Raw genomic sequence first — 15,576 nt, 5'->3', positions numbered from 1 at the left:
ACAGCAAGAGACTTTCAAATATCCGGAATTCAAATCCTATTAAATATTCAGAGTTCAAATCTTATTAAATACATTGATACAGCGAGAAAACTTTCAAAATATCCAGAATTCAAACCCTATTAAATATAGTGATGATAATGATGTCTAGTTAGTTATGTGTCAAATTCGAACTCTTGCGGAAAAAGAATATAAGTTGAAACTGAGAACTTGCTAAATGAAACTGAGAACTTGCTTTCACCTAAAACTCAAATATGAGAAACCAATTTGAAAACGTTCCAAGCTGAAGCTTCAAGCAACTAGTCTAGGAAGACCTCAAGTTGCAAGTCCAAATGTATTACACTTGATCACAGTAACCAGTAAGGAATTGTGATACAAACTCGTCACAGAGCAGAAGAAAAAAAAGAAAAAGAATGTGATACAATTTAAGTCTCTTATGAACAATACTCTCCCAAGGAAGCTTTAACATGTATGAAGTAGGAAGAACTAGAGAAAAGTATTTGAATTTTATGCAGGCCTTTGTGATGATCAGATATGACTTGACACTGAATTCCTTGTAGGCATCACCACACCAGCGGCTGTCGAAGAATCGCCGAGTTTTGAAAGCAGTTTTGGACAAAGAAATTTTGAAGAAATATGCAGAGGATCTCATTTGTTGAAAATGAATTGCTGCATTTTCCCGGGAAGATTCTTTTTTGAGTTATTTCCTCTTCTCGGCACCAATGGAGAGGAGATCAAAGCTTCGGTGAAGGAGATCATCACGTGAGCTTCTCCCCACAGCAGCTTTGGAGCGGGACGATGCCCTCGATTCAATACCAGACTGATGGCTTCGCTGGAGACTGGATATCCGATTGTTGCTGCTGCTTGAGGCAAACCTGTTTGCCCGACCATATTGCTGGTCGATAAGTTCACCAGAAGAACTGGGTCGGCCACTTGAGATGACTGCTCTCTTTGATGAGCTGCCATTTCGTGAAGATGGGCGGCTTTTTTCTGATTCAAGAACCTGGAATGATGAGCAGAATAAGTTACCATGCTGATCATCACAAACTAAACATAGGTGGAAACATGAACCATCTGCTTCTTTGTAATTTACATGAATACTTTTTGAGGTATGATACCCAAGGTTTTTTTTGAAATATGGTAAGTCATTTATGACATATCATGCTTTTTTGTCATAATTCGTAAGTCATAAGTCATTTACGATATATTTGATATACAAGAACTAAGCATTTGTTGATGTAATCATGCTTTCCATAATAAAACCATTTTGGAACTAGAACTAGTTTGACTTTGGGTTTACTTTTTGTCAAATGATACCCAAGTTTTTTTTATATGTGATAGATATATTGAACTATGCATATCTGCAAACAAAAAAGGTCAGTATCAAGATTGCCATACAGTTTCTTTGGAAGGCATAGGACCATTCTCTACAGCTTTGCGTCTTGAATGATCTGCGTAGTGAGCAGAACTTGATCCGTTTCTCCTTGAAAATACTTCGACAGCACCAGAAAATCTATCACGAATATCTTGTCCCACTGAAAAAAAAGGAAGATAAATCATCCACTTGAGCAATTTGCATGGCATATACTGGCAACTTTGGCAGAAGAACAAGAGGGTGGCAAACCTGTAGGCCTTTCTACCCTTTCAGTAGATGGTCCAATAGCTCCATTTGTTCTTCCACTGGGCTGCTGAAAGAAGTTAGTAGTCGATGAACATGAATTGGGTATCTAAGAATAAAACAGAAGAAAGCGAAGAATATACCCGAACTCTAGGATTTGCACTAGGTTGAGGGAACTTCAGCACAGTCCAGTCAAACACATAGTCAAACTGACAGCCTGACAGAGATTGACATTTAACACCAACACACATCAGTGGCAAAAAGGAGCAGAGAAAATATTTAGATTTTTAATCAGAACATGTCTTAGTATAATAAATAAACAAAAGGTAGCATGATGTTTAACTTCTACCTTCTCGAATAAAGAGATCACGGAATAATCTCTTCAAATATGAGTAATCTGGTTTGTCATCAAACCGCAAAGATCGACAATAGTGGAAGTAGGAGATGAACTCCGATGGATAAGATTTGCACAGCACCTGATTGTTGCAATATTTATATCGTAAAATTTCTCACGAGCTTCAATAACTTGGAAATCAAATTCATAAAGAAGATGTGCGCATAAGTAGGTAGTATATATTGTCCTCGGTGAAGGATGAAAATAGATTAAGTGATGGCACAATCAATAATACCTCCACTGGAGTTAGCATTTTCTTCTCACTGATTTTGTCATACTTCTGCTTTTTAGTGTTTGCTTTTAGGCCCTGCCAGGGAAGACTGATGCGACACAACCATAAAAATTAGAAAAGGAGAGGATAGTATACAAATAATCAAAACCATTGAAGCACTTGACCATGCCAAAATCCAAAAGCCAGGGTATATAAAATATCATATCACCTTCCTCTTAGAAAATACATGAGCACATAACCAAGGGATTCCAAATCATCTCTCCTGCTTTGCTCTGCAAACAGATAAAACTCCAATTAAAAATAGGGCATGCGGAAGTAACAAAATACAGCATGCACTAGATTAATCACTAAGTTCCTGTGCAAGCGAAACTCACCAACTCCTAGATGAGTATTTACACTTGCATATCGTGCTGTTCCTGTTAGATTCTTGTTCTCCCTTCATAAATGAACCAAACAGAGTTTCAGAGAATGCCACAAAAACTTCTGGGCTTAGCCAATAGTTTACAGAATAAATCCTTTATTTTTAATGCAAGATCATCATAATCCCTACTAAAAAGGGAACAAAGATTAATGGAATACAAAAAGTTCACAAGCAGGAATATTTCATAACCATCCCAGATATGACATGCATTAACGCTATCAAGAGTCAGAATTTTAAAACAGGATGTAATATGACACACAGCTTAAAAATATATCAACCATATGGAAGAAGTAAACAATTCTATTAATTTATATAAAAAGAATGACAATGAATGGTTCACCTGTAAGGTATGTGCTTATGAGTTTGAAGGTCTCTATACTTCTTTCCAAGGCCATAGTCAATGATATAGACCTGCATGCATTAAATGGCGACATGTCAAGAAAAGATAGATCATTCTGTACACATTCCCAGTCTCAATATTGAATATCCAAGTGACTAACAACTAGCATGTTGCCTTATCCTAACTCCAGATTAAGAATAGACTGGTGAAAAATAAAGAGCAAATAAATTCGAGCAAAAATGAAAATGTACAGATATAATAAAGCTTCTTTAATAGTTTTACATTACTTGATACACCATTCTAAATGAGCTGAGCTTTCATATCTGCTAATCAATATTGAAGCAACCCTTTATTTTCTAACTTGGAAAAGATGTAGATGAAGTTAATGAAAGATCCTCTTTTGTCCTAGTTTTCTTCAGGAATACAGTCATACAAACATGATAAAAAAAAAAAGTTTTCTACAACCTCTTTCTCTCTCAGTTTCTCTCTAGCAAAATATAACCTAAAAATTGGAAACTGAACATCTTCTAAAAACATTACACACAAACAGAGAGTAAAGCAGATATACATCATTAACCCCAAAAATTCTACCATATATAAAAGCACAGTAACCACCACATCACAGAATATCACATAAGATTCTTGTTCCCATAGGGGTTATGCTGCATCTGAACACAAGATCATTAAGAACAGCCTATACCACAATGTTTCTCTTAAGGAGAAGCCATCCTCACATCCATAATAGATCTTTTTCCAATAAACATAGAGCAAAAGTTAACATCAAATGTTGCAGGCATTGGATCTTTAATTTGAACATTAAAAAGGTCCACGCCCCATAGTTTATATAAATATTAAAAATAGTATGATACAATACTGACTGCCCAAAAGTTGACATGAACACATAAATCCTACTTAGCAAGCAATGCAGACACTTTGCTTGAAACGGATACCAAAAAGAAAAAAAAAAAATAGTTAACTTAAAAAAGAGCAAACATCAGAAGAGGAGGCACCTGATTTGCTCTACGGCCTAAGCCCATGAGAAAGTTGTCTGGCTTGATATCACGATGAAGAAAGCCCCTAGAGTGCATATATTCAACCCGATTGATCTAACAGACACATCAATAAAAGCAATTACAAGGAAAATCAATTCATAAGGTTAATACCTTTGGACAAAACTAATTATCCTGCACAAGAATGATATACTTACTAACTGATCAGCTAGCATGAGCACAGTTTTTAATGTGAACTTTCTGTTGCAATAGTTGAACAAATCTTCTAAGCTTGGGCCAAGAAGATCAATAACCATAACATTGTGCTCTCCCTCCACACCAAACCACTTCAGATGGGGAATTCCAGCTAGAATGCAAAAGTTTGAAGCATGCAGTAAGCAACACTCACTTAAACTAATCACTTCAAAAAACTTATAGAATCTTACTTCCTCCCTGAAGGAGCATATACAATTTTGACTCATAGAGAAGCTGGGGGTGCTTTGCCTTGACAGATTCCTGCAATTTTTATTTGAATAAAAGACCAAACAAATTAACAAAATTTTAAATTATGCAAAAAGTTTCAGGGACAGAATTTTAATTTTGTTCTAAGAGTAGTAACCATCACAAGAATGCACCATAATTCTAAAAGCATGAAAAAATTGATCTAAGCTACAAATAAATGCTCATGATAAAATCAAGAATAAGTACCCCATGTTTGAAGATGGCTATTAACAAGCAAGATTGTTATCTCTATAAAAGATGAACCCTTTCCCCTCATAGAAACCATACACTTTCAAACAAAGGTTTACAGCATTTTATTTACATTCCCAATTCCTACAACCAAGTCCAAATCCAATTCCCCACTTCCAGACTACACAAACTATTATTTTTTACTTTTATTTATTTATTTTTAAAAAACCCGACTTTGAACACTACAAACCATCGCAAACTACAAAGGGAAAGAGAACACATACTAGCTTGACAGCCACTTCCTCTCCAGTCTGTATGTTAACACCTGCACCAAAAAAAAAAATCAACCAAAAAATCCAATTACCACAAATAGCAAAGGTGAAAACAAACCTTAGCAACCAAAAAAAGATTTAAATTTTTAGATACCGAGAAAAAGCTCGCCAAACGATCCACTGCCTAGCTTCTTCCCAAGCTTGAATTTTCCCCCAATCACATGATCCATGATGCCCAAGACCGGATCAAGAAACAACTTTTACTACAAAGAAATCACGCACAAACCAAAACCCCAACAGAACTATCAATTACGTCCCTTTCTTCGCATCAAATTGAAACCCTAAGAACAAGCATTGCAACAAAATCGCTCCAGAACCGATATTGCATCAGCCCAAGATCCAAATCAAAGAGAACCAGGGTCCAAATCGAAGCCCTAAACGCAGTGAGATTGAGAGATTAGTGGATTTAGATGTGAGGAAATCGAGATCGCGGAGACTACTACGAGACGAAGAGGATTTATCCCATTATCGGCTGGAGATGAGGAAGCGCTTCACTGTGGAGAAGATGAACTATTTATACTGCAATTTTTACTTTTTACCCCCTTTTAAAACTTGAAATTTCTTTTTTATGATTTCTTTTACACTGAGGGTTTTAGGTTTTTTTGAATTGAATTTTTTTAAATCTCAACTAAAAATTATTCTCTTGTTACCGCCCATAAAAATCAGTATTTAATTTTTTTCCCCAAATTAAAAAACAATATTAGTGAATTACAATCCGAAAATAGAGGTTGAAGATTTTTCAGAAAAAAAAAATAGATAAATTACATTAATTTATGGATGGACAAATATTACATAAAAAATAGAAGAAACATCAATAATAAAAAATATAATAAAAGGAATATGATGTAAAACAAAAAAGTTGAAGGTTAAATCTTATTAACTTTTATAATATAAAAAATTATGATATATTATTAAAACATATTATCTGAACATCATGATTTTAAAAAATAAATATTATAATTATTATATAAATATTTACATAATGGTGCTAATTTTTAATATAAAATAATTTTTTATGTATACCAATTCATCTAAATTATTTAAGGTTTCCACTAATTCAAAATTCATCCGTTTAATTGAGTATCAAGTAATAATTAACTACTATTTATTAAAAAACAATATTTATTTTAAAATTAAAATAATCCAATTATTTTACATAATATTTTTTAAAAAATAAAATTTCTTAGTATCTTACAAGATATTCAAAGATTTGTGAAAAAAAAAACTCGTGTTTCAAACACCAATTCAAAATAATAAGGGAGGATGCGGTTCCTGGGCGGCGCTCGTGCTCCTCACGGCGGCGCTCGTGATCCTCACGACGGTGCCCGTCATCATCACGGTGGAGCTCGCGGTGGAGTTCGTCATTCACACGGGGGTTCTCGTGGAGGAGCACGTCAAGCATTCGGAAGCATTCGTAGAGACTATCGCCCCCCTACACTTCTCAGCATCCTGTCAACACTTCATCCTCAGTCCCCCAAACCCAGACCCCGCTTGAGACCTCCTTGAAGAACAAAAATTCTCCGGTGAAGGACGGTATCTCCTTCGCAGACGTTGCTCGAATATCTCCTCCACCTGAGAGCTCCTCGCTGAAACGTCGCCGCTCACCGGAATCTGAAGAAGTGTGTAAACGCTGCCTTAGATCAGGACATAAAATCGATGACTGCCGTCATCAGCTAACCTGTCGCCGCTGCTCTGGTGCTGGGCACTACGCTGCTAGATGCCCACTGAAATATTCTTCTTCAAACACTTCTTTGGAGATTAATACATCGAAGAAACCTTTGCCACCAACCAAACCTCTGCTACAAGTTCCAGCTTCGCGTCCAAATCCAAATCTTCTTTCTCTCAGGGTGTCCCTCCCCATTTCTGAAGCTATCATTCATTCAAAAGAAGACCTCAAGAGACGTATTATCATCTCTGTTGTATCAGGGAACGCGAGTATACAGTCTCTCCATGATGCGCTGCCGGCTCAGCTGAAGACGGATCAATGCGAAAACATCACACCGTTTGGAGATAAATTCATCCTCACCCTTTACTCTGTTAGAGCAGCCATTGCTATTGCTAAGAGAGGCCAGCTCTCATTCACTTCTAAGCATGGTCCTTGCACCATTAACCTTGCCCACTGGACGCCGGAATTTGGGTCACACGCCGTTGCCGCTGGGAACTACAATTGGATAAGATTATCCAACCTTCCCCTGCATTGTTGGAACTGGGATTCCATCGTCGAAGTCCTTAAGCCGCTGGGAGAGTTGATCTTTGTTCAAAAGAAAGAAGATGTTTCTCTTGAACATATGAGAGCTTTGGTGCGACTTAAATCACCAACCTCTTTTCCTATTGAGATGATCATGGATGTGGGTGTGAGAAGCTTCAAAGTCCGGCTTGAAGACGACGGTGTTCCGATCATTCGCTCGAAGGTTATTCATGGAAATGCTCCTGTTCCCCAGAATAAATCAATCAGACCGTTAGCTTCAACGTCTAAAACCCGATCCACTGCCGAGAACTCAGACGACTCGCTCTTCCCTAAGGGGAGTCGGAGTTCCGCGATCGTCTACTGATGGTCCCCCAGATTCCTCCGATCTCGCGAGAGAAACGAGGAAGGGACACACTCGCTCATGCACACTGCCACGTGATGGCCACCATGTAACGTACCGTCGATGTGCATCGTGATCATGATTCTTCGGATCATCTTGGATCTATGCTGGTGACGGGCTCGCCTCGAGATCGTATCCCCACTGATTCTCTCAATAATTCAAAATCGGATGAGAAGAATTCTCAGTTGAATGAAACCGCACAGGATGAGAAGATCAATCCTCGGGATTTGAATTCTACAGTGATTAAATCATCTTCCTCTTCCGAACTGATCTTGCCTCGGGATAAGATTATGCCCATTAATTCTCAAATTGATGCAACCCATTCAATTTCAGTTCAAACCGTGGACTCAAATAAGAAGGCCCTGCCTCGTGATATGTTTCCCACCGAGATCATTTCAATTCCTTTTGTGGAATCAAGTTTGCCTCGGGATAAGGCTATTCCTTTTGATTCTCAAACCGATCCTTCTCATGCAATTTCAGTGAATCCAAAGCCAAATTTGATTAAGCTTGATCAAATTGCGGATCATAATACTCGAGATTATTCATGATCATTCAATTTATGATAATCTACCCTAAATCTAAAGGAAAGGAGATTTCTAACCCTGCTGGGTCCCGATATTTCCAACACCGACAATTTACCTACTCACTTGAAACCTCAACCACCGACGCATCTCTATTCCGGATGGATACAAATGGATCTTTATTCATGGCGGTTGGTCTTTGATCCCTTGTATCAACCTCGTATAAGTTCTACTCCCAGGATCCGTCCCCCCCTATCACCCCATTGAATGATCTTTCTGATGAAGAGCTAGTTGATTGGGGTGATGAAGACGACCTTCCTATAGATGTGATAGCAGAGGATGATCATCTTCTGAGTGAGGAGAACCTCTCTCGCTAGAAGTCGAAATACTCAAGGAAGAACCACTTGTGGATCACTCGATTGTACCCGGGAACCCTTCTCTCATTGAGAAGGAATCTTCTCCAGTTAATCATGCGAATGTGGATCCTGACATCTCACTACCTAATATTCAACCCGCAAAGTCTTCCACACTTCGTCAGAATCAGGAACAAATTAGAAGGAGCAATCGCAATAAGAAACCTTCTGGTCGTTGGAATGAAGATGCTGGGTTTATTTCTCATCCACCCAGATCAACAAAGAAAAAAGTCCCGGATGACCCCAGAGACGGTACGTCTAATTCCATTAATGCGCTTATTTTTTTCGTCCCCGGACTCGATGCTCAATTCTTTAATTATAGCAATGCTTGTGGTGTTAATTTCAAGGATCTCCTAACCATAAGTTTAAATGCTTAGACAATATTCAGTAAAACTTGAATCTGATAGGGCTGGAAATTTATCTTCCTCATCTGGATCTCCTTCGAGATCCAACTGCTAGAACTTTACTGTTTTTTAATGATTGTTTTATGTTGAATGTTCGTGGTCTTGGCGCACTCTCTAAACGCCATTTAGTTAAAGACATCATATTTTTCTTCCCGAGATGATATTGTATGTTTACAAGAAACCAAACTACAAGATATTCATAGCTCTATCTGGAGATCTATTGGTGGCTCAAGACTGAACACTTTCGAGTGTCTCCCTGCCATAGGCTCCGCTGGTGGTATCATTATTGCTTGGGATAGTGCCCAGGTATATGGTAATCTAATTCATAAAGGAAATTTCTCCATTACTATTGAGTTCACAAATCTTTTCACAAACATTAAATGGGTTTGCACTAGCGCTTTATGGACCTAATGCAAACTCCATAAGGACCCGATTTCGAACGAAATTCGCACAATAAGAAACTTACACAATTTGCCATGGGTAATATGTGGAGACTTCAACACTTCATTCACTTTGGAAGATAAAAATAAAGGAGACCCTAATCCTAGGGACATCGCTAGTTCACAAAAAGCTTTTTAGATGACCTCAATCTTATTGATCCTCCTTTACATGGACGAAAAATTCACATGGACTAATGGACAATCCGATCCAATATGGGTTAGATCGGATAGATTCCTCTACTCTCACAACCGGGTCACTGTTATTCCCCGCTCCTACCAAAGTGCTTTTACCAAGAATTGGTTCTGATCATTCCCCTATTTACTTGGAATTTGGTTATCATTCCACTCGGACTAAATTATTCAAACTTGAAAAATCTTGGTATACCAATGACCAATTAGAAAAACTTAATCCAAGATTGGTGGTTGAATCTTAAATTACCGGTTGCGGTGCTTACAAATTTTTCCAAAAACTCGCTTTTTTAAAAATCAAATCTACGCTAGGGCAAAAAGAAAATTTTTGGAGCTTCCAACATTCACAAAAAAATCTTTGCTCTCTGAACTAAATTCACTTGATTCCCTCGTATGAAAGAGGGACACTTTCTATGGATGATTCCAATCGCTTTAACCCATATCCGATCCGAGCTATACACTTTTACTAAAACAAGAGGAGATTTATTGAAGCAAACGATCCCGAATTACATGGCTTAAAGAGGGAGATGCAAACACAAAATTTTTTCACTTACTTGCCAATGGCAGAAGGAATAAAAATTTCATTCCCCGAGTTAAAAAGTAACGGAGTTGGATAGAAGGTAATCATGATATTGGGAAAGTCTTCACTCAGACATTTTTCAAGCCCTTCTTGGCACCTCTTTAACTCATCGCTTTCATGTTCAATCGGCATTATCTTTTTTAATTTTTAAAGATAGAGTTGATCTTTCTACTCTTGATCTCCCATTCTCAACTATTGAAATTAAAAATGCCGTATTTGAGTTAAACGCGGATAAGGCCCCAGGACCAGATGGATTCCCAATTTTCTTTTACCAAAAACACTGGAACCTTATCCAGGAGGACCTCATCAACTGCAGTCGTGATTTTTTTATGATGGATCCATTAATTTTTGAACGAATTAATTGGGTTCACATTGCTCTTATTGCCAAATCAAATGCATCTCATCGAGGTCTCTCGACTTTTAGACCCATCGGCCTTATTAACTCTACTTGTAAAATCATTTCCAAAATTCTTGCTACTAGGCTGAGTCATAAGATGGGGGATCTAATTGACAATTCTCAATCTGGATTCATAAAGGGCAGATGTATCGCAGATAACATAATCGCTGCCCAAGAAGTGATTTTTAATCTTCAAAAAAAGAAACTTCTCGGCTTTGCCTTTAAAGTGGACTTCGCTAAAGCTTTTGACTCTCTAGACTGGAATTTTCTTCTTGAGATTCTTAGGGCAAGAGGTTTTGGCAATCGTTGGATCTCTTGGATACATACCATTCTCTCAACTGCTAAAACTCAAATACTAATTAATGGTTCACCTCAAGGTTATATTCGTTGTAAAAGAGGGTTAAGACAAGGTGACCCTCTTTCCCCTCTGCTGTTTGCTTTAGCGGCTGATACTCTTAGTGCTATGTTTACCCATGCTATTAATTCTAAAGTATTAGTTGGAGTTCAACTTGATCAATCAAACAGCATCTGTCAACTACAATATGCAGACGATCTTCTGATCTTCTCTGCAGGAGGGCATGAAGACCTTAAAATTATCAAATTAATACTTTATCTCTTCAAGGTTGTTCCGGTCTTTCAATTAATTATTCTAAAAAGTCGCTCGTATTCCACTAACTCGGTTACCAACCACATTCTTCTTCGCCTAGAATACTTAATTGCAATGTAGATTGTCTCCCAATCACTTCACTCGGGTATTCCACTCACAGGTCAAGACCTAGACGACAAGATCGGACAAAGTTAATCGATTCCATTCGCTCTAGGCTCACTTCATGGAAAGCCAATTATCTTTCCCTTGGGGGTCGCCTTACCCTCATCAACTCGCTTTTATCTTCTCTACCACTCTATCGGATGTCTGCTTTTCAAATTACCGACTTGGGTAATCCTTGAAATCGATAAAATTAGGAGAGACTTTCTTTGGAAGGGTCCGGATCCGGGGGTCTAAGGGTATAAGGTTGATCGCCTGGAAAAAGAATTTGTAGACCCCGCTGTCAGTGGGCGGTTGGGGTATCCTTGATCTCCGGATATTCAATAATGCTTTATTAGGAAAGTGGTGGTGGAAGCTCATCACCAAGCCGGTCTCCCTGTTGACAAAAATTGTCTCGCAAACTATGTGATAAGTGATGCCCCCGATATTCTATATCATCATCCTCCAAGAAATAAATCTTTCTTCCCGAGCTGGAATTAATACCATTCTACCCTCCTTTAGATTCTCGTGATATCCAAATCAATTGGTAATGGTAACAAAACTCGCTTTCGGTTTGATAAATGGCTTGAAGGTCAATCCCCAAAAAGACCGCTGGACATCACTTTTCTTGACCGCTCTTATCCTTGGATTACTTTAAGACAATTTATTCTTATAACTAATTCCAGTTGTAATCCATTCAGGACAACCTCTGTTGATGACTATACTCGCTTTTAATGAACTCTATTCCGATCGCTTTCTATCGATCAAGAGGACTCTTATACCGGTCTCTTGATAATAACGGAACCTTCTCTCACAAATCTTTCTATAATTTCTTAATTGATGGAGGCACTCGCAGTCAACTTTATTCCAAGTTCTGGAAGACAAATACCCCTAGTAAAATAACATTATTTTGTTGGCTTGCTCGGGAAAACAAAAATTCTTACTCTTGAAAAACCTTTTTTTCTTAAAGGTTGCAATCCTAATGCTCATCGACACATGTATTCTATGTCATAACAACTCGTAATCGTAGATCATCTTTTTATTAATTGTTCGCTTTTCGAGAGAATATGGTCCTTCTTCCGAGGTTTGTTAGATGTTGCTACTCTCCCATGCTCTGCTTACAACATCCCGGACCACTTGGATTCCCTCCCAAATTCCCGCCTCTAGAACTCTCTCGGATCTTTCGCTTCTAGAGCCATATTCTCGAACATCCGGTCTGAACGCAACAACGATGATTTTTAAACCAAAAATATTCATCAATTTCTTCTATACTCCATAAGATAGCTAACATGCTTCTTTCTGGATCACTCGCGACTCTAGGCCTCTTCGAGCAGAACCATCCGATGCCGCTCGGAAGATCAGCGCCTCTTAATTTCCCCGAGCTCCGCATCCACTGACACCATCGGGCGAAATGGCGCACACCACGCATCGGGAGTAATCGCCTCTCTGTCCTTGACCGGCCTTCGCCTCGCATGGTGGACTTCGTTAGCCCAGCTCGCTATCTTCCTTCTTTTCCTTTTTATTGCTTTTTTTTATCCTAGTCTTGTTCACTGCTATTCTCATCCCTGGTGAGGATACCAGTTTTTATTTTATTGTCTGTCAGTTTGTCTCCTTTCACTCCCCTTTTCTTATTAATAAATTCGCTATTATCCACTTTTATTCACAAATAGAAGGACTGAAAAGGACTTTAGTACAAAATTTGAAATATTATGATAAAAATATGAATTTTTCAAAATAATAAATCTGGAATATTTTATTTTGTTGTTTGGATTACAACAAATATGAAATATTTTTGGGAATATATTATTAATCCTCCATCAGTTGTATGAATGATGTATACCCGAAAATGATTTTATAAATTTTAAATCAAACATAAAAATAACAGATATTTCTTTATATTCCCTTGAATCTTAAATTAATTCGTATACCAAACACGCTTTAAATAAAGAAGAAAATGAGTGTCATTGGTTATAAATAGACGTGGCCACAAACAAGATAACTAGACCAATAGAGTCTAGTTCATCAAGACCCAACCCAGACCTAGCATACCCCTTAGGATTGTTGCCGGGCCAGGTTGACTTGCCATAGCTTGTGGGCCCTTATTAGACCTTTGGGTGAATTAGGCCTAGCTCAACTAGGACAAAACCTATAGGGTCCCCTATGAACCACTTTTTAATAAAAAATAATTATAATTAAAAAAAAAAATACTCTTGATAAAGTTGCAAGTTACTCAACCGGAGCGACCCGACTAGATCATAAGTTGAAAAAAACTTAATCCAAAACCAATTTCTAGTTAGATCTATTGGATCATTGACCAGAAGGATTTTTCCGGGCCGGGCCGGGTCGGAACGGGCCGAACTGAAACCTATCTATGAACCTCTAGGTTCAAAAGAAGAGGACAAGAGGACAAAAAGAAGGATGTAGGAGATGAGTCACATTGAAATAGTTATTGAAATATTTAGGTGATTCAAATGGGTTCAATAGAAAGAGGGAAAGCGACCCAAAGCCTCCAAGAAGCCCATTGGATTGTAATATTAAATATCTTTTTATTATATTTCATCTATCAATTCCAAATCACAGTCGAAATCATGAGTTTTCAATACTTACATCCTAAGATTAATATAATTATTATATTAAATAAGAAAAAAAACTAAGTCAATATAATTATAATCTAAGATTAAGAGAGAATAAGACACAAATATCCTCTCAAATACATCATCTCCAAAACTCAATAAATATAGTTTTTTAATTTTATCTTGTTATAGAAAACACATCTCATATGTTTAAATAGAAGTTAAACATGTAACCACATCAAATTTTCTTTCATATGTTTAATATTTCAATGTGAGAATATTTTATAATTTATCTATTATAAATACAACAACAATAATGATAATAATAAATTTGTTGTTGTATTGTGTAGTATTCAGTGAATGTAAGCGATCATATTTATGAAACTGGATTTATTGTAACTTTGAAATAAATAAATAAATAAATAAAATCACAATTACTTGACTCTGGTTGATCATGAGAGTAAGTTGAACAAGAGGGTTGAGAAACTAAATGTAATTTGTTTGTTTTAGTTCATGTTCTGGTTTTAATGGACTTTTCTTCATTTTTCCCTTTGCTTTATTGCTCATTCATCTTCATCTTTTCTATAACTCCTATTTTTTTTAATAAAGTTACTGTTTATTTTTTAAATAAAAGATAGTTATTTGATTAAGAATGGATGATCTAGCTAGATGCCAGTGTGGTAAAAAAGGAATGATAAGGAGGGTGATCAATTCTTCAAGGCTTTAACATGCTCTTCCCATTTTTGTATTTCCCTGATCCGCGAATTGGTTTACTTAACCATCCATAGTTTGGTGTGGGTGGTTTTTGTTTTTTCTTCTTATTTTGATTTATGTATGTATGATATCCACTTCTAATTCATGTTTCATTTCTTTTAAATATTTCTGAAGTGGTTTATTTATTTTTAAAAATTTTGACTAAAATAAATAAATATGATTTACTAGAGATTTAACAGATTGAGTTTTCACATGAGGTGAATTCTTTCTCCCATCATGAATGAATGAATTAAAATAAGTGAAAATATCTTAAAAATCCCTCAAAACTTCACTTATTCACACATTGTTCAGCTAAATTTGGGTATTTAAAAAAATTATTTTTTTAATAGCTTATTTTTTAGTCATTTAATCATAAAAGTAGCTTGACTTTGACCCAAATAATTTATAGTTTTTTAAACAAAAACACATAATATTAAAAGAGAATATCAAATATTAAACTAAAAGATAATATATTAACTAAAATTTTTTGTGATTACACATAAACACGCAATGTTAAATGAAAAAAAAAAAATTTAGTAAGCACGAGTTGCAGCGACTAAAAAAAGAAATAAACTGAAAAAAAAGGAACTATCTAGAAAATTCAAATATTAGGTCTGTTTGAGAAATTTTAAAACTTTTAATGATTTATAATTTATTTTTTTTAAAAAAATCTCAATTAAATACGAGTTAATATGCACGTAATTATTATTTTTCTTCACCCATTCACTGTTTTGTATATAAAAACAAATTCCGTTTCGGATTATTTGCCGTTCATACATATGTGCATACATGCTCTTGTTTTTTTTCCTGATATAGAAATTATTTTCTTAAAAATACACCAATAATTAAAAATTGTTATATGTATGTGTATACGCACACAAAAACAATTTGTTCAAAAATTTATAACCGAAAGACATTAACCCTATTGCATAAAAAAGTGGTGTGAGAATTTAAAAACAC

At 36.4% G+C, this 15,576-nt stretch overlaps 1 protein-coding gene across 2 annotated transcripts; it reads right to left on the bottom strand.

Annotated features, from left to right (window-relative positions):
- Positions 1–250: 250 nt before the first annotated feature.
- Positions 251–5,503, bottom strand: LOC120258968 (casein kinase 1-like). Of its 2 annotated transcripts, none has more exons than XM_039266462.1 (14): positions 5,108–5,503; positions 4,966–5,006; positions 4,438–4,507; positions 4,210–4,358; positions 4,013–4,108; positions 3,003–3,073; positions 2,616–2,677; positions 2,450–2,513; positions 2,245–2,329; positions 1,965–2,091; positions 1,759–1,832; positions 1,622–1,685; positions 1,396–1,532; positions 251–1,000 (listed from the first exon to the last, which is right to left on the bottom strand). In XM_039266462.1, exons 1-14 carry the CDS (start codon positions 5,181–5,183, stop codon positions 698–700), a joined length of 1,419 nt encoding a protein of 472 aa, XP_039122396.1. In that variant the 5' UTR covers positions 5,184–5,503; the 3' UTR covers positions 251–697. The 2 variants fall into 2 exon arrangements, with proteins under 2 accessions (XP_039122396.1, XP_039122398.1); XM_039266464.1 differs by having other exon boundaries at positions 1,622–1,682.
- Positions 5,504–15,576: the final 10,073 nt, after the last annotated feature.

The sequence above is a fragment of the Dioscorea cayenensis genome, chromosome 4 (assembly GCF_009730915.1).
Source record: "Dioscorea cayenensis subsp. rotundata cultivar TDr96_F1 chromosome 4, TDr96_F1_v2_PseudoChromosome.rev07_lg8_w22 25.fasta, whole genome shotgun sequence".
In the NCBI taxonomy this organism is placed as follows: Eukaryota; Viridiplantae; Streptophyta; class Magnoliopsida; order Dioscoreales; family Dioscoreaceae; genus Dioscorea; species Dioscorea cayenensis.
Note: the sequence above shows the minus strand (reverse complement) of the source record. Positions and strands in the feature narration are given on the sequence as shown.